The sequence below is a fragment of the Antechinus flavipes genome, chromosome 2, assembly GCF_016432865.1.
Source record: "Antechinus flavipes isolate AdamAnt ecotype Samford, QLD, Australia chromosome 2, AdamAnt_v2, whole genome shotgun sequence".
Taxonomy (NCBI): Eukaryota; Metazoa; Chordata; class Mammalia; order Dasyuromorphia; family Dasyuridae; genus Antechinus; species Antechinus flavipes.
Window position 1 is genome coordinate 425,761,265 of NC_067399.1, and position 23,107 is coordinate 425,784,371.

At 40.1% G+C, this 23,107-nt stretch overlaps 1 protein-coding gene across 1 annotated transcript in view; it reads left to right on the top strand.

Moving 5' to 3' along the window:
• Positions 1-612: 612 nt before the first annotated feature.
• Positions 613-23,107, top strand: part of NEURL1B (neuralized E3 ubiquitin protein ligase 1B) — a 74,299-nt gene continuing 51,804 nt past the window's right edge. The window contains exon 1 of the mRNA XM_051978908.1: positions 613-1,842. Within this exon, the coding sequence (XP_051834868.1) occupies positions 1,812-1,842 (31 nt within the window). The 5' untranslated portion in view covers positions 613-1,811. The remainder of the gene's footprint in view (positions 1,843-23,107) is intronic.

Sequence of the window (23,107 nt, forward strand, 5' to 3'; positions counted from 1 at the left end):
TTGTATTATAGATTGGGGGGAAAAAAAAGTCTCTAAGTAAAGATACCTATTGACTACACTGATGAATTCCAGTTTCTCCTTATTCCTTTTCTGCTCCTGCCCCTATTTTCCCTGCCAGTTAGGCAGCTAGGTGACTCAATGTATAAAACCCTGAATCTTGAATCAGGAGGAGCCTAATAGCTGTGTGAACGTAGGCAAGCACTTAACCTCTCTCTACCTCGGTTTCCTTATCTGTAAAATGGGTATAAAAATAGCACTTATGTCTCAGGGTTGTTGTGAAGATAAAATGAGGTAGAGTAAAGTACTTTGCAAAATTTAAATCGCTGTACAAAAGCTAGATATTATTTGCCCTACTGAGATTCCCCTCATTACCCTTCTCCTACAGTGCCAAAGTTCTCACTCCCACCCCTCCTTGCTCCCTCAAACAGCTACAGAAACTGTCTTTTGAGAACTCGCTCAGAAGCCAGGACGTTCCAACAACAGCTTCTCTCCTCATTAGATAATTAGAGGCATGTGAGGGGGGAGAAATAGTCTGGACTGAGAGCCGGGGGATCTGGATCCAGCTAAAGGGCCAGTGGGAAAAATGGATCTTGAGTTAAGACACTCTGTATGAGAAGCCGAATTCTGCCAAATTCATGTGACCTTGAGCAATTGAATTCATCCATTCATTTAATTTAACATTTACAAAGCATCAACGGTTGTAAGACACTTTGGTACCCCAGAACAAACAGGGAAACTGTCCCTCATGAATGGGGTGGGGTTGTCAGGGGGAAAAGAGGCACAGAGATGAGCCGAATCCAAAAGATACAGAAACAGAATTAGGAAAGGGAAAGGAAGGAGACTAGAGGGGATTAGGAAACACCCCTTGAAGGCCTCAGTTTCCTCATCTGTAAAACTGGACCAGATGACTTGTGAGGCCTTTCTCAATCCTAAATTCTATGCTCTCAGGCCAGTCTCCTCACTAATTAGCTGTGACCGTGGGCAAGTGCCCGGGCCTCGGCCCAGACTCCTCACCGATGAAAAGGGGGGAGGGGGGTAGAAGCGGTGTGCGTTAGCTAAACTAGGTTCTTCCTACTCCTTCCCTTCCTTTTACTGTCAAAGGCATTTGTCCCTTTTTGCTACTAATGCCAATGAATGTCCCTGTTTTTCGTGGCTGCCTGGGCTGTGCGTTTGTCCGGCGGCGTGCATGGAAGCCTCCTAGAGGCCTTGGCGTCGGGGCAGGGGAGGCCGGTCTGTCAGTCTGTCCCAGTTGCTAGGCTCCCTAAGAGTCAAGGACTTCTGGGTTTACACAGGGCAACGGCCGCTGGGGCCGAGCTAAAGCCCGGCACCTATGCCTGTCCTCACGGGAGGCCTTCGAGGGAGGGAGGAGTGGCGCCGGCTCCCGGCTTTTTCGTGGTTGCTCCTCTCCAGCTGCCCTTTCCAAACTTTCAAAAGATGCGGCCGGACTCCGCCCCCAGCCTCCCGCGCCTCCGCCGCCCCTGAGCAAATGCAGAAGGAACAGCGGGCCGGGAGGGGCGGGGCGAGAGGAGGCCGGCCCTATCCGAGCCCAGGTGGCTCCGCCTCCCGGGGGCGCAAGCCGGCGGTGGCCCCGGGAGCTGCTCGCTTGTTCCTTCGCTCGCTGCTGGTGCCGGCAGCAAGCTATGTCCGGGAGCCGAGTCCTCGGACCCGGGCACCCGTCGCGCGCGTAGGAAGCAGCAGCAGCAGCAACTGCCAAGTAGTTAGTTGTCAATGGCCCTTCGCATAGCGGAGCAGGACCGGACTAGGGGACCCTCCGCGCCTTCTCTGCCGCTGCCCACCCCCACCCGAGAGTGATGGGCAACACCGCTCACAAGACCCTACCAGGTAAGCGGCTCCCCGCGCCCTGGCTGCCCACTGTACCCCGCTCCCCTTCGGAACTGCTTGCCACTCTCTGCTCGCCCCTCTGCGGCCGTTGCGCGGGACTGAGCTGGCTTGTCGCCCGGTTGCCGGGCTTGGCTGACCGACTGCCGGCGTCTCCCGCCCTCCCAACCCGCCAACACACACAAACACACACACATACACACACACACGCATGCACACTTGCCCGGGGCCAGGCCGTGCCCACTGGGGTTGCCGCCTCCAGCCAGGGAGCAGGGAGGCAGGACTGCCCGCTGCCCTCCACCCTGTCCTTGGCTTCGAGCTGGCCCGTTGCCCCTCCTGCACCCCTCTCCTCCAGGTGCCAGGGGTACTAAATATTACCCCCCTTCCCTTCTCCCCTAGCCTAGGGACCCCGACTGTAGCCAGGTGCTGGCACCCTCCCCCCCTTACAGAGCTGCCCGGCGCTCCATTATCCTAGTCTTTGGGGCTCTTCCCACCTCCTCACATTTATCCTATCGCTCCAAAGCAAAACTGCATTAATAGGGAAAGTGGGCACAGGCAGCTAGCTGTGACATTGGGGGCTCACCTGAAACCCCTGAGGTGTGTGTCGGGAAAGGGAGGGATGAGGAAACAAACCATCGGGGTGCTGGGTCAGGCAAGCAAAAACAGCGAAACCATCGACCTCTCAATGCTCCAGCCCCACCCGAGCTCCCCTGCACCCCAGTCGCCGCCGTGCCTGCTCTAGCGCAGGGAATGCTTCCTGGAGGAGGCAGCCACTGCCTCTCCATCGCCTTTGTTTAGGCATTTCTCTTGGGCATGTCCCCGGCTTTTGGGGGGAGGGAAGCTATTGGCCGAGAAGCAGACCGCTCAAGGACGAGATCCAGGTCCTAGTGGCCAGGGAAGGTGCTCTAGGAAGCGCCACCTGCAGAGGGAATCGGTCTTATTCCCCGAACTGCCAGGGGCAGGATGGGGAGGTCCGTCAGGGTGAATGCATCTGCTCCGAGCTATGGCTTCAGAAGCACCGAGCCCTAGGAGGCTGACTACAGTGGACAGAGGAGAAGGGACAACGGCCATCTCAACAGAGCCCTGAAATAGACTTGGTGTCAGGCTGACAGACTTCAGAACTAGGGGAAGGGATGAACTTTCTCCCCTTGTGTCACCACCTGCGACTTCCACAGCTGCTCGGCCCCATGGGGCCCCCAGTACTCGGACAGGGCTGTCTGTTGGTCACCCAGACAGCCTCTTCAGGACTGTTTCTGGCAAGTGGGCTAAGGCCGTGACAACCACAAGTCTCTCTTGCTCTGTGTCCTTCTGTTATGTTTCATCCCTGGGGTTTGAATGCCTCCCCTCCCCCTACAGCTGGCTGAGTGCATTCTTATGGATTCTCATGTTGACTATTTGTTGATCAAAGATCACTATCTGGCAAAGTATGGAAGGAAATAGTTTTCTGCAGAAGGCTGGATTTTTTTTTTTAAATAAATCTACCAAAAGAGGTGGTGTATAGAGGCTCAGCAGGAGACTTGAGAAGGAGGACAGATTACCTTATCCTTGCACACCCCCACACACATCATCCCTTCCTCCTTGGCATCTCATACATGGTTATCAGAACATAATCTCTCTTCCACTCAAGGAGATTGAAATAGATTAGTGATAAACTCACTGATTTTAAAACCTGAATTGTGGGAGGTGAAAACATCTAATCGTTGTTCTGGATAAACCCCTGAGGTCATTTAAAAGCCCCTGTAAATGAACCCTAGAAATTCAGCAAGCTGGTGAGGGCAGAAGCAGGCCTTGATACACTGTGATATGTTTTACATTTTTCTGGGTCCTCATTGTGGTATGAAAATGACTAGATTTTCAGATGAGTTTGAATATTGATAAAGCCTACAAAGCTAGAAAGCCAGAAATGATTTGTCTGTCTAGGACAGTGTCATGGAACTTTTTGGCAATCTGGTAAAATCTACATACCTCTTCCCAAAATAATTTTTATGGCAAATTTTCATAATGGAAAGAAAAGCTAAATTTGTTAGAGATCAGTGAAAATAATTGTGTGATTTCCTCTCCCCCATCCAAGTTTGTGGACTTTCTGAAAACTAGCTATGGACCCTAAATTAAGGACCTCTGATATTGGGAGGGATCTAATCAAGTGTTAGAAGGGTAGTCACCAGGTGATGAATTTGGTCAACCATAGTTATTCAGGAATGCCATCAACCAAGGCATGGAGAAACAGCAGTACTGATGAGGAAAGGATTGCCTATGTCCAAGTGCCATGCATCCATGAAGCATTTGAGGATTGAGACAGATAGATATTGATAATGATATACCTGTGTATGGTGTAAAGAACATTTATAAGCCAGCAGAGAAACATTTATAAGCCAGGGGAATGGGCTCTGGATTTGGGGTCAGAAGACCTGGGTTCAAATCCCAGCTCCGCCTCTCAGGTACTATATTAATCAAGTTAACTAATTTGGCAAGTTAATCAAACTCTCTGGGCTTCAAGTTTCCTTACCAGTAAAATAAGAGGGTTAGAATAGATAGGTTCTAAATCTGGGCAGTTAAGTAGTACAGTGGATAGAGCTCTGCCCTTGGAATCAGGAAAGTTCCACTTTCTGATTCAAACCTGGTCTCAGACTAATTATGTGACCCTGGAGAAGTCACTTAACCCTGTTTACCTCAGTTTCTTCATCTATGAAAACAAGTCTATTCCAATATGTTTGCCCCCCAAAAAAAACAAAACAGGGTCACAAAGAATTTCCACTCAGTCATGGAAACAAAACTTCTCAATCCTTTGCTTAGAAGGATTTCTATTGTAGTCCCTGTTCTGCCATTAAATAGCTAGATGACTGGCCAATCAATTTCTTTCTTTGTGTCTTCAATTCTCCTTAAAGAAGGAACTAGATCAAAGGTTCTTAATCTTTCTTTGTATTATGTTTCCCTTTGACAGTACAATGAAGTTTATAGACCCCTATTCATAATATTTTGTTTTGAGACTTTACCTCCCTATATGCCCCAGACTAGAAAATCCTTCAGATTTCATGTTAATTGACATAAGAGCTTTAACCTACTCCCATTTCTGACCTAGTGGACCCTGCTCCAAGGGACACATATTGGTGTCATGGACCCCTTTGATGACCTAATAAAATCTACAGACCCCCCTCTTCATAAAATAATTGTTGTGGCATACTTCCATACTGAAAAGAAAGCTAAATATGTTATAGATTAGTGACAATAATTTTGTGATTTTTTTTTTTTCCCCATCCAAGTTTATGGACTTTCTGAAATTTAACTATGAACCCCAAGTTAAGATCCCTTGGTGTTTAGAGGGGCCTAGTCAAGTGTGAAGAGGCACTCTGGTGAGAGAGTGGTCATCAGATGATGAATTTTGCCAGCCATAGCTACTCATGAATGTGTTATCAACCAAGGCAGAGAGAATATGCAGGACATTGCACAGATTTGCTTTGACTTATTGCATCTCAGAACGACCCAGCTCGAGTGATCCAATCTTCAGCCTCAGCATCTCTGGAAGCAGAGATTGCAGGGTTGAACCACCATTCCTGACCTAGAATAATGTTTTTAAATGTATAAAACACAATGCATACTACTACAGAGGAAATCAGTTATAATAAAATAACGATTATTTTTGTTCTCATCCAAGTTTATAGACCCTGGGCCCCTGAACTTGATAGTCTTAAAGTGCTCTTAAAACTCTATGGTTCTTGAATTCCCTCTTAGTACAAAGTAGGAAACAAAAAAAGACTTTTTTTTTGAAGGATATGTGTAAGTAAAAAACTTAAAACAGGAGTCCTAGCTGCTTGTTGCTACAGTAGTAGAGATTGCTCTCTTCCTGGTGAACTGTGTCTGTGGTAGACGTTTCCTATGGATATAACCAAATATAGCTTGGAATCATTCTCATCCAAAAAGGAACTGGTTTGAAGAATCACACCCTTTACAGTCTCTCTTAATTAAGAAATGTTTATGCATCTCCAGGGCAAAAACTATTCCTCCAGATGTGGGTCATCTTTCAAGGTTGGGGGTAGGGATGGGGGTAGACATACTGAGTATGTGAATGAAAATACAGCATTCTAAAAATAGCAGGATATTTATCTAGTAGTATTCCCACTCAAGCACAGAGCTCACTCCCTTGTCCCTGCCTTTATTTTTCAGCTCTAATTGAAGAGTCCTAACGGAGGTCATCTTTTTCAGTAGTTGTCCACAGAATCAGAACAAGCCTCTAAGGCTAACTTACTCTAAACCATACCTGAACAATTCCTCTCCAGGATGTTGGAGAGGCGGCCTTTGCTTGAAGATCTCCAGTGAGGGGAAACACATTCCCTCCAGCCCATTCTGATTTGAAATAGCTGTAATTAATTGTTAGGAAGTTTTTTCCTTAAAACTTAACTAAAATCTACTTTTCTGTGTCTTCTATCAATAGATACCCTCTGGGGATCTCTGAGGCCTAAATCCTTCCACAAGACAGCTTTTCTAGTACTTCAGGATAATTATCATCTCACCCTCCTCTTCCAAGTGGTCTTTTTCCTCAGCTAATTATCTTCAGTTCCTTATACTTTTTTTCTTAAAGCATAACCTCTAACTCAGAACCTTTTCTGATTGCCTTTCTCTAGATACTCATCCAGCTTTTCTGGATCTCCTTCCTAAAATGGCATACCCTTAGCTAAGCCCAGCCACCCAGGTGTAGTTTGACAGAGGGCAGAGTCCAGAGGAGCTGTCACTTCCCTATTTGATTTTTCTTTCCCCTCAGGGACCACTGTCTAGCCATACTTTCCTATGGGTAATTCAGAGGGAGCACTTTGGTTTCAAACAATTGTAACTTTCCTAAATGCATGGATAACAATAAAAGCTAAGGCACTCCAGGGAAGATGTTCTATTGCAGGGAGTTCAAAAACTTCATAGCATCATTTATGATGCTCAGTGTTGCTAAATTCTGTGAAGAAATTCTTTTCTATCCTTCCTTGGTTTCAAACAAACAAACAAACAAACAAACCAGAATTATGTTGTCTCCCAGTTAAAGTATACTTAGATGGAATTTCTTATCAAGAATTTGAAATACTTCCCTTTCACACTTACTGAAAAAGAGAGAGAGGGAACAGGAGGGAATGTTCACTTATCTAATAACCCATTATTTTCTTCAATAAGGCAAAAAATGAATAGATATTTTATTGATCCTCATCTAAAAGCACTTACAATTTAGTTGGGAAGAGATGGGCATTGGAATGTTGATGTTTTTTCTTCCTTCCCCCCCCCCCCCCCCCCCAGCGGAATGGAATATGGGAAGGAGAAAAAAAAATATATTTCTGTTAACTTAAAAATTGAGACATGGGATGGGTGTCTTATATATGAATTGTTGAATGCCTTTTCAGGTGAGGTCATTGAAGTATTAGTTTTACTTAATTGTTTGACTTTGTTACATGAGATCTCTCATTAAATGGGAATAATCTGTAAATATGATATAATAACAAAACACATCCATAAAATTTCACTGAAGGAGTGAGAGAAAAATAAATAAGTGTTTGTTAATTGAATATTTTTTCATTTTAAAGATTCTAAACAGATGTAAATTAGAACCATAATCTCCCAGAGCTGGGAGGGGCTTTTGAGTATATCTAGTCCAATCTGTGTACCACCATAGAATTCCCTGTACAGTATCCCAAACTAGTAGTCATCCAGCTTGAATACCTCTAGTGATGGGGAACGCATTACTGAGTGAGGCATCTCATTCTGCTTTATGATAATTCTAATTGATAGAATGATTTTCCTCATAAAAAATACATCTGCCTTCTCTGTGACTTTTACCAGTGGTTCCTAGGTCTGTCCTTTGGGACCAAGCAGAACATGGCTAATTTGTCTTCTATATATAATTGCCTTTTAATTCTTGAGGACAGCAATCATGTCCTTTCCTTTCTAAATCTTTTCTTCAACTGAAAAGTATCTCATTTAAATAGACCTTACAGACTATGTCCAGGATTGTTGAGGAAAAGAGAAAGAAAGGAACTGTCAGAATTGAGGGGGTTTATCAGAAAGCTTCCCAGAGAAGGTGGTTTTTTTGTGGTAGAAATTGAGAAACAAGGGGCCCAGGAGGAGCCCTCTGGGGCCAAGGATTTGTAACAATGATGTATGTGTCATCTTCCCTTCACTTTGCCAACACATTCCAACCCTGCCTCTCCCATCCCGACCATTCTTCATTATTGGCTCAAGCTGAAGAGGAACCTAAAGATTGAGCTTGAGCTAATTAAGACATATTCTATTTTACCAATTTAGCTTTATTTTTCTGTCTCCACATGTTGATTTATTATCAGAGATATTTTCTGGCTTTAATGTAAGAAGAAAAAGCAATTTGGGCAGAGAAACTCTTGACATTAGTGAGCAAAATACAACAAATTAGGCCATTGTTCAGAAAAGACCAGTAGTTCTAGCTTAGCAGGAACATCTTATTCTTCATCTGGATCCAACCTAACTCAATAAGCATTTATTAAATGTGCAAGGGGCTGCAGACTCAGACTAAATGACAGGTGGTTCCCAACTTTAAGAGATATAGCATGCGAACATCATTAGTTCTCAAAAAAGAATTTTATTGGGTGTGCAATAAATTTTTTATTCAGGTATTGCACGATTAGGTATAAGAAAACTTATAAATAACTATATTCAATACAAATTTTATTTACCCATATGTGTAATATGGTTCATATTTGCAAAATAAACAAAGCTTGCCTATTACATATATGTGCTAAACCTCATAAGTGGGACCTTACATTTACAAAGAACTTGACAACTTTTGCTTCATATTGAAGTCTCCTAACTCTAGCTAATGTAGCCAATCTAAAAATGCAATGTGCCTCTTTTTCTCATAACAAAGGATACTGTGCCATGACCAAAAACAGTTTGAGGACTGCTGATACATTTGATAATTGGAAGAGAGAGAGAGGAAGAGAGATAGAGAGACAGAGACAGAGACAGAGACAGAGACAGAGACAGAGACAGAGACCTATCAACTGACAGAATCAAGAAAGGCTTCCCACAGGAGGATAGCAAATGAGCTTGGTCTTAAACAAAGCTGGATAGTCTTTTAAGAGGCACAGGCAAAGAAGGAGAGGTAAACTTGCTCTTATTAAAGGCTTACTTAGTTTATTATAGCCTAGATGTGTCAAATGTAGTTTAAAAGGAAGTGGGGAATTAAAGGGTCTTGGAAATACCTTTTTCAAAAAGGGACAAAAAACCATTTGTAGAACTACTTTTAGTAGTGTCAAAGAACTGGAAAGCTGAAGGGATACCCGTCAGTTGAGTTACAGAATATGAATATGATGGAATATCATTGTGCTATGAAATCATGAAAGAGTTTCAGAGAAGCCCAGAAAGATTTGTGTGAACTGATGTAGTGAAGGGAGCAGAACTAGGAAAATTTTTGCCGTAACAACATGTTACACAACAAAAAGAATTAAGTACTCTGATCAATACAATAACTAAGCAAAAGATGATGCAGCATTATACCAACTTCCCAACAGAATAGTGATAGGCTAGAGATGCAGAACTGACATATATTTTTGGATATAACCAATGTGGAAATTTATTTTGTCTCACTCTGAATATTTATTATAAAGGTTTTGTCTTATGAAAATGGGGAGATTCAGGAAGAAAGAAAAATAAGTGTCAATTGAAAAAAAAAACTTTATAAAGAAGAGTTTTCTAACATGAAATGTCCTCTTAAAGACAGGTCAGCTTTTCTTAGGATTTTCTTATTTTTCAACCTTGAAAGAGACTATTGAAGCAATCTTTTTAGAATTATAGGATTTGGAGCTAAAAGAAAACTTTAATGGAGTTAATCAACAAATTTGGGGCAGTAACTGAGAAATGTACTGAGAGCAAAGATCATGAATGGCACCCTCATATCAATTTTTAAAGGACTATTTCCCCTCATTTCCATGTAAAGACAATTTTAAAATATCAATTAAAAATGTTTTTTGAGTCCAAATTTTCTCTATCTCCTAATTTCCCCTCTTCTTGATATGGTAAGCAATCTGATATGTTACACATGTTCAGTCATGTGAATATATTACCATATTAGTTATATTGTAAAAGAAGACATAGACCCAAAGGAAAGAAAACACACAAAAAAGACAGAAGATGAAAAATAGTATGTTTCAATCTGCATTCAGACTCATCACTTCTTTCTCTGGAAATGGATAGCTTTTTTCATCATGTGTCTTTTGGGATTGTCTTGGATCATTTCATTGTATTGTTTCACTTTACTTCCCATAAGTTCATATAAACCTTTCCAGATTTTTCTGAAATCAGCCTGCTTATCATATATATCATCAGTACATATCAATTTTTAAAAAACAAATTCATTTGAGGAGAGACTTCTGGGAAAGACTTAAGACCTTAGGATGTATAACTTACCTTGGAAAGGGGAGATCTAGAGAGAACACTATGCTCTAGCAAACAGATAGAAATTCTGAGATGCCAGTCTATATTAATAAGAAACACTGGAAGATCTTCACTGGAGTAGGAGAAGATCACAGATCAGCTTCCATACGGTTCATGGAGACAGAGGATGGAAATAAGTAGTCCATCTGGTAGCCTCCTAGTTTATCTAGTTATTCTTGCTAACTGAATGCCATTTTCAGTCCTTACCTGCTGAAGGAATATAAACATTTTCAGTGCTCTCTAAATTTAGCACCGTGGGACAAAACCCCAATTACTACATCTGGACTTTAGTGATCATCCATTTACATATGTGTACACTGGGGCCCAGCTAGGGACAGTTCTTTACAGAGAGCACCTCTAATACAGTGGAAAACAAAATTAGCATTCAGAAAGATCTTGGTAAGCTAGAGCACTGGCATGGGTCTAATAAGATGACTTTCTTAAGGGATAAATGTAAAATCTTGCTCTTGGATACAAATAATCAATTTCATGAATAAAAAACGGGAAGGATAGATATACAGCAATTGTTCTGGAAAAAAAAATATTGAGATTTTAGTAGACTGCATGCTTAATGTGAATCAGCAATGAGGTGTGAAAAACCAAAAAATCTTGGACTACATTTAAAAAAAATAACTTCCAGGAATAAGGCCACTGGATTCTCTCTTCTCATCAAACTTCAGCTGGAATATTGTGTTCTCTTGTTGAGTGCCATGGTTTAAGAAGGATGTTGATAAAATATATAGTGCCCAGAGGAAGGCAACCAGGACACGTGGATCAGATGAAGGAAATAGGCATGTTTAGCTTGGAGAAAAGAAGATTCAGAGGGGATATGATGGCAGTTGTCAAGTATTCACAGGGCTGTCATTTGGAGGAAGAATTAGACTTGTCCTGTTTGGTCTCAGAGGGCCCAACCAAGAGCAATACTCGGAAGTTACAAAAAAGGGGGAAATAGGCTTGATGTCAGGAAAATCTTTCAAACAATTAGAACTGTTCAAAAGTGAAATATATTGCCAAGTGGTGGTGGGCTCTCTCCCCTCTGTGGAGTTCTTCAAAAAGATTTGGATGATCACTTATTTATTTTAAATTATTTTTAATTTTTGCTTTTTATTTTCAAAATATATGCATAAATAATTATCAACATTTAACATTTCAAAACCTTCCAAATTTTTTCTCCCTTCCTTTCCCCATCCTCTCTCACTCCTCTCTTAGATAAACAGTAATCCAATATATGTTAAACATGTGCGATTTTTCTATACATATGTCTACATTTATCATGCTGCACAAGAAAAATCAGATCAGAAAGGAAAGACAATGAGAAAGAAAACAAAAAGTAAGCGAACAACAGAAAAAAAGTGAAAATATTGTGTTGTGATCCACAGTTGTCCCCACAGTCCTTTCTGGATACAGATAGCTTTCTACATCACAAGTCTATTGGAACTGGTCTGAATCACCTGGATATTGAAAAGAGCCACTTCCATCAGAGTTGATCATTGTATAATCTTGTTGCTGTGTACAATGTTCTCTTGGTTCTACTCACTTAGCCGGATGATCACTTATGATCAGTATGTTGTAGTCAGAGATTCCTTTTGTATAGAAATCGAATTAAATAGCCAATGAGGTAATTGAAATCTATGAGCATTCAGTCATACAAAATAAAGATTCAAATCTTTTTTTTGCTATGCTGGTTCTTTAGATCCTGCTTGATTAGTAACCAAGAATCGACCCTTTCGGCTTTATAACTTTCTCTAATTTAACATCATACTTGATTTCCCTGCATTGTATCATTAGAAATTTTATAGGTCCATTGAGCAAAAACACGAACTATTTCTTACTAATCCAGCAGTTTCTTAGACATCACAATGTACTCAGTAAACCCAATTGGTTAAGGCTGTAAAACAGACCAGAGAAAGGTTATGTTATGCTGATATTTTGAGGGTAAAATGGAAAATGGCTTAGGTTTTCAATTAAGTTGTCTTAGGTTGTAGGACTTTAATTCTGTGAGAGAGTATGGTTTTTTTCATCTTCATCATCATCATCATCACTAGTAACACTTTAAGGTTGGCAAACAGCCATCTATTAAGTAGTTCCTATTTTTAAAGGGCCCTGGATTGATAAAGATGATTATTTATGGGGCACAACAAATCAGAGAAAATATGTTAGGAGTATTTCCCCTCTTTCTTCACATAAAAATTACAGCAATAATAGTTAGCATCTACATAGAGCTTGGTTTACAAATATCTCATTTTATCCTCACAACAACCCTAGGAGGTAAATGCTTCAAATCCTGCTTCTACAACTTCAAAGTACCATAAAAATATCAGTATCATTTGAAAATTTATTGGGAACTCTCAGGGGGTCTTTTTTATGTTTAACTAAGGGCTGTACTTAATTACCTTTCCATCTTATTGGGCTATTTGCAGTCTCTAGGACAGGGTGTTTGACTAATTGATAGTCTCTAATTAGTGACGGATCCCAGTCTCTCAGGTTTTGGAGCTCTTTGCAGATTACTGCCACTCTCACTTCTGGCCATTTGTTTTACCTTGTGCCTCCCTGCCCAGTTGATGCTGATGGTTATTCACAGGGCTGAGTTTGGAAAGAGAAAACGCTGGCTCCTCCTCCCTTTCCCCACTTCTCTCCAGGTATTAATGTGAGCCACAGAAGGTGATGGCAGATTTCCTAGAGCCAGTACATCCTGGATTCATAGCATTTCAGGATTTGAGAGGTGGAAGGGACCTTGGAATCAGTCCACCTCCTTGTTTTTACCAGGCTAAGAGAGGCCCAGAGGGGGAAAGTGATGGTGCAGTTTCTCTCCAAGTAGATCCTTAAAACAGGTAGTTTGCTGTGTGCAGCTATAAAGAAAATCCATCCTCCTCCACCCCCCTCTTCCCTCTTTCTCCACAGCCCTCCCCGCCGAGTTTCTGTGCTTACCAGTGCGAAAGCAAGCAGCTTAAAATAGAATTCAGGGGCACCAGGTGGCATGTGCCTTAAGAGATGTAGAGGTTTATGCGCTGATTTAAAATAAAGAAGCTAGGATTGTAAGCATAGATGCTCAAATAGTGACTCCCCACCCTCAATTTAGAGAGACCAAAAGAGATTTTTTTTAAAAATTGTAGGGATAGGAGGGAGAGGTTGTCAGAGATGGGTGGAATAGGTAATCGGTTAAAAGGGCAGAAATATATGAGTATATGAAAAATGAGTATGTTGCCGAACCATCTCATAGAAGGAAACTTCATTGGTGTATATTACGATACACAAAACAGGACCAAACATAGCTTAGCCGAGTGCATGGCACATAATAAGGACTTAAAAAATGCTTGATGAATTTTATCTTGCTGCCCTTGCAGAATTAAGATTTATAAATCACATTCTAGGTTTCTACCATTTTATTTTTTTCCTTCTTTTTTTTTTCCTCCTTCCCCTCCCTCCTTCTGTTTCTTCTTTCCTTTCTTTCCTTCCTTCCTTTCTTCCTTCCTTCTTTCCTTTCTTCCTTCCTTCTTTCCTTTCTTCTTTCCTTCCTTCCTTCCTTCCTTCCTTCCTTCCTTCCTTCCTTCCTTCCTTCCTTCCTTCCTTCCTTCCTTCCTCTTCTATCCTGGTTTATAGGAAGCAAAGCAAGTCCCTTAACCTCTCAGTACCTTGTAATTCTCCAAGAGCAGAAGCTGCAAAGAAAGTGGTGATCAGCATCTGGAGAATGCTCTCACTTTTGGGAGTTCCCTCTGTCAAATAAATCATAAATCTTGTCCTTAACCCTAATCTAAACTCTGTAAGCAGCAAACAATAAAAATAAAAGGTATTGGATGGTACACAAAACCATAAGTTTCAAACATCTTACACTGTCTTTTTTTCTCCCTTAAGTATGTGTTAATTTTTTTTTAATTATCAAAAATGCCTGTTTGCTCTGTCCTCCTGTCTGATCCCTTGCCTTCTCAGCATTTTTAGAGAAATTCTAATAGCATTTTAAAAAATACTATAAAGAATGCTACTGTAGATAATCCAGTTTGTAATCTATCTGTCTTTTTGATAATGGACAGCGTCTTACTTAAATGTCCCATGCTTTAATCAACTCTGAGACTCCAGAAATTATAGAGCAGTTGCCAACCTGCATTGATAGAAGAGTTTCCATATGGGAATTCCCTATATGGAGAAATTGCAGGTATAGGCTACATTTTTAAAAATAATCTTACTATGTAAATTTATTGTTATGATTCAATTCTCTTCCTTCTGCATCATTTAGTACATGTCTTCCAGGATTTCTTTAGGTTCTTTAGAGATGTGAACTTTTGGGGGGATTGGAGGGAAGGGTCATGGAATAAGGCCTGGGTTGTGGGAACCTCCCAATAAGAAACTCCTATTGATGAAGATTGGCAAGTGCTCTGTGACTTATAGTTCTCCATAGTGGTTTAGGTCATTCAGCTTGTCAAAGGTCACCTAGCTAATATGTCATTGGCAGGTCTTCTTAATTCTTAGGTTGACTCTCTATGTCACACTTATGATTTCTTATGGCATATTTTTTTTTTCAAAAACCTGGAAGCAATCTATTTGTCCAACAGTTGGCGAAGGCTGGTGGTATGTGAATGCCACAGAATAGCATATTTAAGAAGCTTCTGTTATTTATTAAGCTCTTACTATGTTCCTGGCACTGTGCTCAGTATTAGAGATATTGGGGCAAAAAAAAAAAAAGCTGTCTCTGCTGTCAAAGAGCTTACATTCTAGCAGGGAAAGCAATAAGTGCATACAGGATAAATATAAAATAAGTATGAGATGGTGGGGGCAGACACTAGAAGCTGAGGATCAGAAAAGACTTCATGAAAAAGGTTATGGTTGAACTATATCTTAAAGGAAGGGAAGAACTCTATGAGGCAGAGGTGAGAAGGTAAGAAGGCAGTGCATTTCCGGCATGAGGAATACCCCAGGGCAAAGAAATGGAGATCTGAGATGGACTACTCTGAAGGGGAACTGCAAGAAGGTCTAATTAGGCTACAATCTTTGCTTCAGAGAAATATATAGCAGCTGTTTCCAGGCATTATTCATTTGAGAGCTTATCTTAGTTTAGAATATTTCAAATTCCCTTTAGAAATGTTTATAGTATTTAGCAAACATATTATAAGCATTTATAGAAATTTTTAATTGCTCAACCCAGATCTGTGTTCTTTTGTGGATGACTCTGTGATCTCCTTGGGGGCAGACAATCCACCAGTGAAATTTGGCAGTCCATTCACAGTCCTCTCATTCTATGTGATTCTTTTTCTTTCTATGCATCTTCTACAGCAAATTCACCCTATACACTAAAAACTTTCCTCTGGTTTTTTAATGTTCTATGGGCACCAGTGCAACACTTGGGCTATCTATCTTCTGATAGACAATAATATCATTACTGTAACTGAAAGGAAAAGTATTTAAGTTTCCTACTATGTACCAAATACTGTGATAAGTGCTGAGGATACAAATAGAAAAAGCAAAATGACACCTGCTGTCAAGGAGCTCACTCTGTATTTGAAAGAGAAAACATAAATGAGAATTTAATTCAAGATGGCAAGAGCCAAGATTCCTTAGAGTGGATTGCCAGATGAGATGGCAATGCCCAAAAGTCTGGGAATAGAACAGACAATAAGACCCAGAGGATGTTAGGATTTGGTGACAGAACAGAGGGAAGGCTTGGTGGTCTTCATCTCTCTGGAAGGACGACAGTTTATAATTTTCTTTTCATCCATGTGGTAACAGCAGGTCATTTTTGCCACCAATCATCTGCTCAGTGGGATCTCTAGGCAGGGATCCAGGGTATCAGATTTTAGGAAGAGATATGAAGAGAAGGCAAGGGTGAAGGGCAATTCTGCCTTGTTTTCTTATTCAAGAATAACTCCTTATTTACCGTTTCTCTCAGTGCAAGTCATCTTTTGTAATTAGATCCTGCTATCTACTGACTCCATGCATCTCTCCACTGTCCATTGGGCCACCTCCAATTTGATCCCTTTGAGTTTATGGTTCTTCATGGTTGTCAAGTGTAGAGTAGTCCTGAAAGGAATATTGATATTGACAATATTGGGTTTTGTGACACAGAATGGTTTTAACAAAAGAAGCTACTAAGAACTCTGGCACTGTGGAAAGAATGCTAGATTTAGAGTCAGCTTCAACTGTGACCTGGACAAGTTATTTAGTCTTTTTGCACTACCATCCATAAAATGAATGTATTAGATTAGGTGGAGCATGAAGGTCCCTTTTCAATTCTAAGTCAACAATCCCTATGGCTTAGCAGGGTGAGATTATGTTTCCACTGAGTCATTTGGAATCCATAAACCCGAATTGTCCTTATATGAGCATCTTAGTGAAGACAGTGACTTGGGCCCATAGTAAGAATGATTCACCACTTGAGTTCCATAGTTGGATTCTCAGGGACCTCAGTCTCTGTCTTAGGCCATATTCTCTGATCTCTCTGTCCTGTCTTGGTTTCAGTGTTCCACTTTGCTAAAATATGATCCTCAGGGTAAGTTGAACCTTTAAACCTGCTTTACCCTTTGGGAAACAGGTGGAACGTCTTAATTAGTAAGCCATTTTGTTATATAGTGTAATTCTCCAGCTTCTTCCTTCCAAAGAGAAAAGTCCTTATGCATTTCTGGCACATGAGGCAATGCCTTTAAGCTATTAAAAATGTATTTTGTTTATATAAACAACATCACACAGTGTTTATATAGCAATTATATCAACCAGAGTACTTGTTTTCATGCCTTTATTCCCAATAATAATTTAAGAGCAGGGTAGAATAGATATACAAAATGTGCTTCATTCTATTTTTGTGGTTCTCTCTTCCCAAGTAGGCAAGATTTCTGCTCCCTAGGAAATCATCTCTTGCTTTGGGCATTTGTTCTTAGGGGTATTCAGGGCTTATCAAGGCCATAAAACATGGCAATGTTGCAATCAGGACACTAAAATGGGTGTAAAATTAACAAGTTATTGGAAATAGCTGTAAATCTCTGCTTAGCAATTGAGTCTCACCAAATGGATCAGATGAATATGGGTTGTGTACCTAGAATATTAGAATTGAAAGATCCTAGAGAAATTATCAAATGCAGTCTCCACATTTTACAGGATTCAGAGACAAGGAAAATATTTGTCCAAGCAAGGTCATGAAGTTTATTAAGGGCATAAACCAAACCTGTGTTCCAGAGAGCAGGATTAGAGATGCATGCAAAGAAGGAATGTTCTCTCTGGATAGAAACTCCATGGCACTTAATGCAAAGAAAGAACTAAAAAGAAACATGGCTCCTGTTCTCAGAGTACTTACATTCGAGTTGAGGGACTGGGGCATATACACTGATCAGATAACTCATGATACATGCACATGATACACAGCAACTCAGGGTTAGAATAAACTTAAGATGTTATCTAAGTTCAGACTGGACCTGAAAAAGAATTCCCACTACATGATCCCTGACAAAGCAGTCTATACTATGGAATAACTAATATATGCTAAGTGTCAGATAAATGATATAGATAATAAGTGTTAGAGAAGTTTGCAGGAGGGAGAGATCCCTGCGGGCTAAAGTGCTTCAAGATGGCTTTAAAGAGTTTTGTCTTAGAGTATGTGATGATCAACTATGCTGGATTTTGCTCTTTTCAGCAATGCTATGATTCAAGGTGATTCCAACAGATTTTGGATGGAAAGTCCCAATAGAATCCAGAGAGAGAACTATGGAGATTGAATGTGGATCAAAGCATAGTATTTTCACTTTTTTGTTTGTTTTTTTCTTTCTCATATTTTTCTCCTTTTGCTTGAATTTTTCTTGTATAATATAGCAAATAAGGAAATTAAAAAAGACAGAGTTTTGGCTTGAGGTGGGTTAAAATAGAATCATGTAAGCAAAAAGAAAAGGAGAACCAGCATTTTTAACAATGCGGTTGTTGGGATCAAACATGTGGAAGGGAAAATATTCAGGACATGTTTGGAAGTAATGGAGAGCACTACAGAGAGAGTAGGATTAGCATTTGAAAGCGAGATATAAAATTATGACTAAAATGTCCAGACTCTTTGAGCCAGAAGCCCCATTACTGAACTAATATTCTGAGGAGCCTATCAACAAGGGAAAAAAAGGCCCCTTAGACTCCAAAATATTTATAGCAGCACTTTTTGTGATAAATAAGAATTAGAAAAAAAGTAAAAGCTTATCATCTAGGGAATGACTAAACAGACTGTGGCCTATGGTTGTACAGTGGAAAATTACTGTGCTGAAAGAAATGATATATGTAATAAATTCAGAGAAACATGAAAAAATATACATGAACTGATGCAGAAGGAAGGAAGCAGAATCAAGAAAACAATATACACAGTAACTACAACAATATAGGAAAGAATGACCACCTCTCCCAAATTAAAAGTAAATGTAATAAAATCATAAGCTCAAATGGGACTCAAATGAAGAGAGAGGGGAAGCATCTCTAGCTACTCTTTTGGGGAGGTAGGTCTGCAGGTATAATATTGCATATATTTTTAGGCTTTTTTCAGTGTATCAATTAATTTTGCTGATTTTTTTTTTTCCTCTCTAAAAAAATAGAATTTGTCATATAGAATGGCTCTCAGAGAAGAATTGAGGGGAGAAACAGATATATGGAATAACCATGGTGATATAAGAAACTTAAATAAAAACTTATTTAAAAAAAAAGAAAGTGGGAAATAAATATAGTTGGAGAGGTAGAATGGAAATGGTTCTGAATGATAGACTAAGGAATTAGATTGTATCCTGTAGGCATTAGGGAACCACTGAAGGTTTTTGAATAAGAGGTTAATGGGATCAGTGTTATCATAGGGAAGAAAGATTAGCTTGGCAGCAGTGTTCTTTGTAATTAACAGTGGGTCTATCTTTCCTAATATATTCTGGGCATCTTTTCTAATATCCCTTTCAGCTCTGAAGCTGTGATCATGTGAATGGTCCCAGCACTGTCATGTTGAAAGGTCATTCAAATTAATCCCATAATTGGATCCTACTTTCCCCCTATACACACCAGGGGGTGTTTTTAAAGAATAGATAGATTGCTGAAAAGTTGAAGGTACATGAATTGTTTGTGAATCAGATTATATTTTAAATGTACTTGGAACATTCACAAGTTAAAAGCGAATTAGTCTTTAAAACAAGTAATTATCCTCTAATTTATTAAATTGGAAATGCATTTCTCTCACCCATTTTTGTACCCCTCTAAATATCAGCTAGCTTAAAATGCCATCTTTTCCATGAGAATTACTTACTTTCCATTCCCCTCCACCATTCCCCTCCCTCTCTTTGGACTTTCTATAGCACTTTTCTTTGTACCTTTCTTAAGGTTTATACTTCATTTTGCCTTTGAGTCTTAATGTTTGTGTATTTGTACTAGATTTTAAACTCCTTATGGGCAGGACGTATTGCTGAATATCCCACAGATTTAGCTTTGTGCCATTGTGTATGGTGGGAAAACAATCAACTTTTGGACATCCAGCAGTTATCAAGCTCAAACTGCAGAGGTTTTATTTATAGAAGTGTTTTGAGCCTCTAATGGATTTCAGGTACGGATGGAAATAACTTTATTCTCTTCCATAGCAGGCAGTAATGGTTTACTCAGAAGTTGGCACAAAGAAGCAGGTTCAATATTAAACCAGTTAGTTTTTGACCTCATATCTTCCCTTGTCACATTTGTCACTATCTAGTCACAGCCACCTCCAAGCTCATTTTAAACCTCCAGGAAATGTAGTGTTGGGAACGTTGGTTGACTAAAATCAGTCATTCATATCTATATTTATAGGTGCTTCATTCATAAAACCTTTACAAAAGTTCACTGAAAGAGTAGCTTTGTGTAAATAAAAATGAATGAAGACTTGATTCTGACTTTGCTTAACTTTTTCCCATTTGGATGGTTTTCCATAATCATTTTTTTCTTTCACAAAAGCATGGCTTTAGATTTGAAAGATCTCTTGGGAGTCAATTTAGTGCAATCCCCTCATTTTAGGGATGAAGCCAGATTAAGTGATTTGGCTAAGATTATAAAAATGGCAGAGTCCAGCTTCAAACTTGGATCCTCTAATTCAAAATTCAACCCTTTTTTTTCTATTTTTGCCAGAAAACTTGAAGTTCCATGTAAATATAGAGGAACCTAGATGAGAGATCTTTTCTTATACTGTATCAGGAGAAGCAGAATTCATTTAAAATTCAGGAATCCAACTAAATAAATATTAAGTGTATTGTGTGAAAGGCTGCAAAGTGTAGTAGGTAGAGAGCTGGCCTTGGAGTCACGAAGACCTGAATTCAGTAGAAAGGACCAGGTATTGTTATATCCACTTCATCTCATACTGGAGGGTGCTCAGTTGGAAAACACCCAAAATGCCTTCTCTCCTTTCCATTTCTTTTCACTGACTATCCTCCATGCCTAGAGTGCATGTCCTTCCTTCCTCTGTCTCATAGAATCCCTCTCTTCTTTCCAGATGCTGCTATCATCTTCTACATGAAGTCCTTCTTGACTTCTAGTCATTTAGTGCCCTCCCTAATTATCTACCTTGTGTATTTGTATTTACTCTGTATATTTATTCTGTTTGTATCTCTACATATATGTGTGCATGCATTTACTTTAAAATGTAAGTTCCTTGAAAGTGGGAATTGTTTTATCCTCAGTATTTGTATCCCCAGTGCCCAGCACACAGTAGGTGTTTTAATAAATACGTGTTGATTTTCTGATTTGCGTTTTTTAATCGAGTGACTCTGTTTCCCCTAGTTCCATCATAGCAGGGTTCATTCCCTATTATTCTAGGGTCATGATTTGTGTAGACTTATCCCAGATAGTCTCATGCTTTAGTGCCTATTCACTGGGAAAATGGTGTCCCATGTTTCATTCAATCACTTAAGTCTAGAATGATGGAGCCACTCACACAAGCAAGATTTGATTACATACACTCCTTGACTCCTCCATAGAAGCAAAAGGAATAGAATCCAAGAAGTGTGCATCCTGAGCTCCTCCCAGACTGCGGCGGGCTGTCAGCAGTCTGTGAGCATGCTTCCAAAGCAGAGTCCTGGGGACAGCGTTCAGATATATACACCTCCCAGTCAGTTTCACTAGGAGTTTGCAAGTGTTCCCAGCGCTGTTCCACTGAACGCCTGAAATAGTCAGTGTTGAGTCTGTTGAGGGAACTCATGCTTATGGCACTGCTGCTGTGGATGGAGACCTCTGATTCTGCTAATTGCTTCCTAGAATGGTTAGTTCATTAGATGAGCCACAAAGTATCCTGACTACTCATTGACGGCAAAGCTACAGAAAGGTGTCAGAGACAAACCCAAGAATAGAGATGAGGTTCTCTCGTGCTCAACACTCGTCCTTCTCATTCTTGGTCCTCATCTCCCCCAGCTGCTACATCTTCTATCGCTTCCTCAGTGGTCAGTGCTTGATTACTCCTTCCATCCCCTCTTCCTCACCTTCTCCTTGTCTTGCTTTTTAGGCTCAGGCCTTTCCTAGCACTACATGGAGCAGTGGACATGGAACTAAAAGCAAGGTCGGGATGCTCTAGAGGGTGTCCTTAAATTAACTGATGTAGAAAAGTTAAAGGTCCTAAATGGAGGATCTTCGTGGACTGGGAGCCCGCCTTGGAACCAGGGAGTCCTGAATTCAAACACCACTTTTTGACACATCCTAACTGTGTGACTAGGCAAGTCACTCTCTAGATTTATAAATTGCAGAGAAAGTGATAGTGGGACTATCCATCCAATTGTGGTGGTGGTGTTGTTGTTGAGAAATTTCAGTTGGGATTTTCTTGGCAAAGATGCTTTGCCATTTCCTTCTTCAGCTTATTTTGTAGAAGAGGAACTAGACAAGTAACTTGTTCAGATCAAACAAGCTAATAAGCATTTGAGGTTGGATTTGAATTCAGGTCCTCCCGACTCCAGGACCTGACACTCTATCCGCTACTCCATTTAGCTGCCCTAGTAGAAGGCAAAAGGTTACGAGAGCAGGGAGGTACAGTGAAAAGAATGTTGAATTGTTCAAATCTTTCTTTAATCACTTTGGGAAAATCTAAACTTTTCAAGACTTTGAAAACCTGAGTTTTCTCAAGTATAAAATGAAGTGATTGAGAGAAATGTTCTTTCTCTCAGGTCCTTCCCATCTCCAAATCTATGGATCTTTGATCTTTGAATTATGAGGCAAATTTTCATGTTGCAATTGCCAAGGATAGCTTCAAATAGATACAGCCCTAAAATTCAAAAAACCTGTCTGTGCACAATAGCCAACACTGAGAAAACGGACCATTTTTCTTGGTCTTGCCCTTACTTTTAAAAGATTTATTTAAATGGGCAAAAAAGTGGCTATAATGAAAGACAATGAAGTTCTAAAAGGAGCCACAGAAGAATGCTGGGATCCAAAGGAAGGAAAGCATGATTATAGATGGGTCAACGAAATTCTAAATTATAGGGCACAGCTTGATTTCTTTCTATTACTTTTTGTCCTGTTTCTTGTTTGTCCTCCCACCTCCATGGCAATATGGAAAGGAGCCTTTCAACCTGTTGGTATGCCATGACCTCTGTAAAGTATGGGTCCCTGACATTGGTTTTCCAGGAACTTTGTTTTTTTAAGCCTAATTACAGAATTATAATAGAAAATCTTCGTATGCTGTCTTTGATGCAGCTAAGATTTAACTGACTTTAAGGGTGTGTCCATCCAAACTACTTCATTGGATTTGAATTTTGTGGGATCTAATTCTGCTGGAAATAAGTGGGCTATCATTTAGACCTTGGAAAGTGAGTATTTTCTTCATACTAAAGGGAAGTTAGCAGTATCCCTTTAGCAGGATTTTAAGACCAATGTCACAAAATGTTGCTTTTATGCTAGGAGT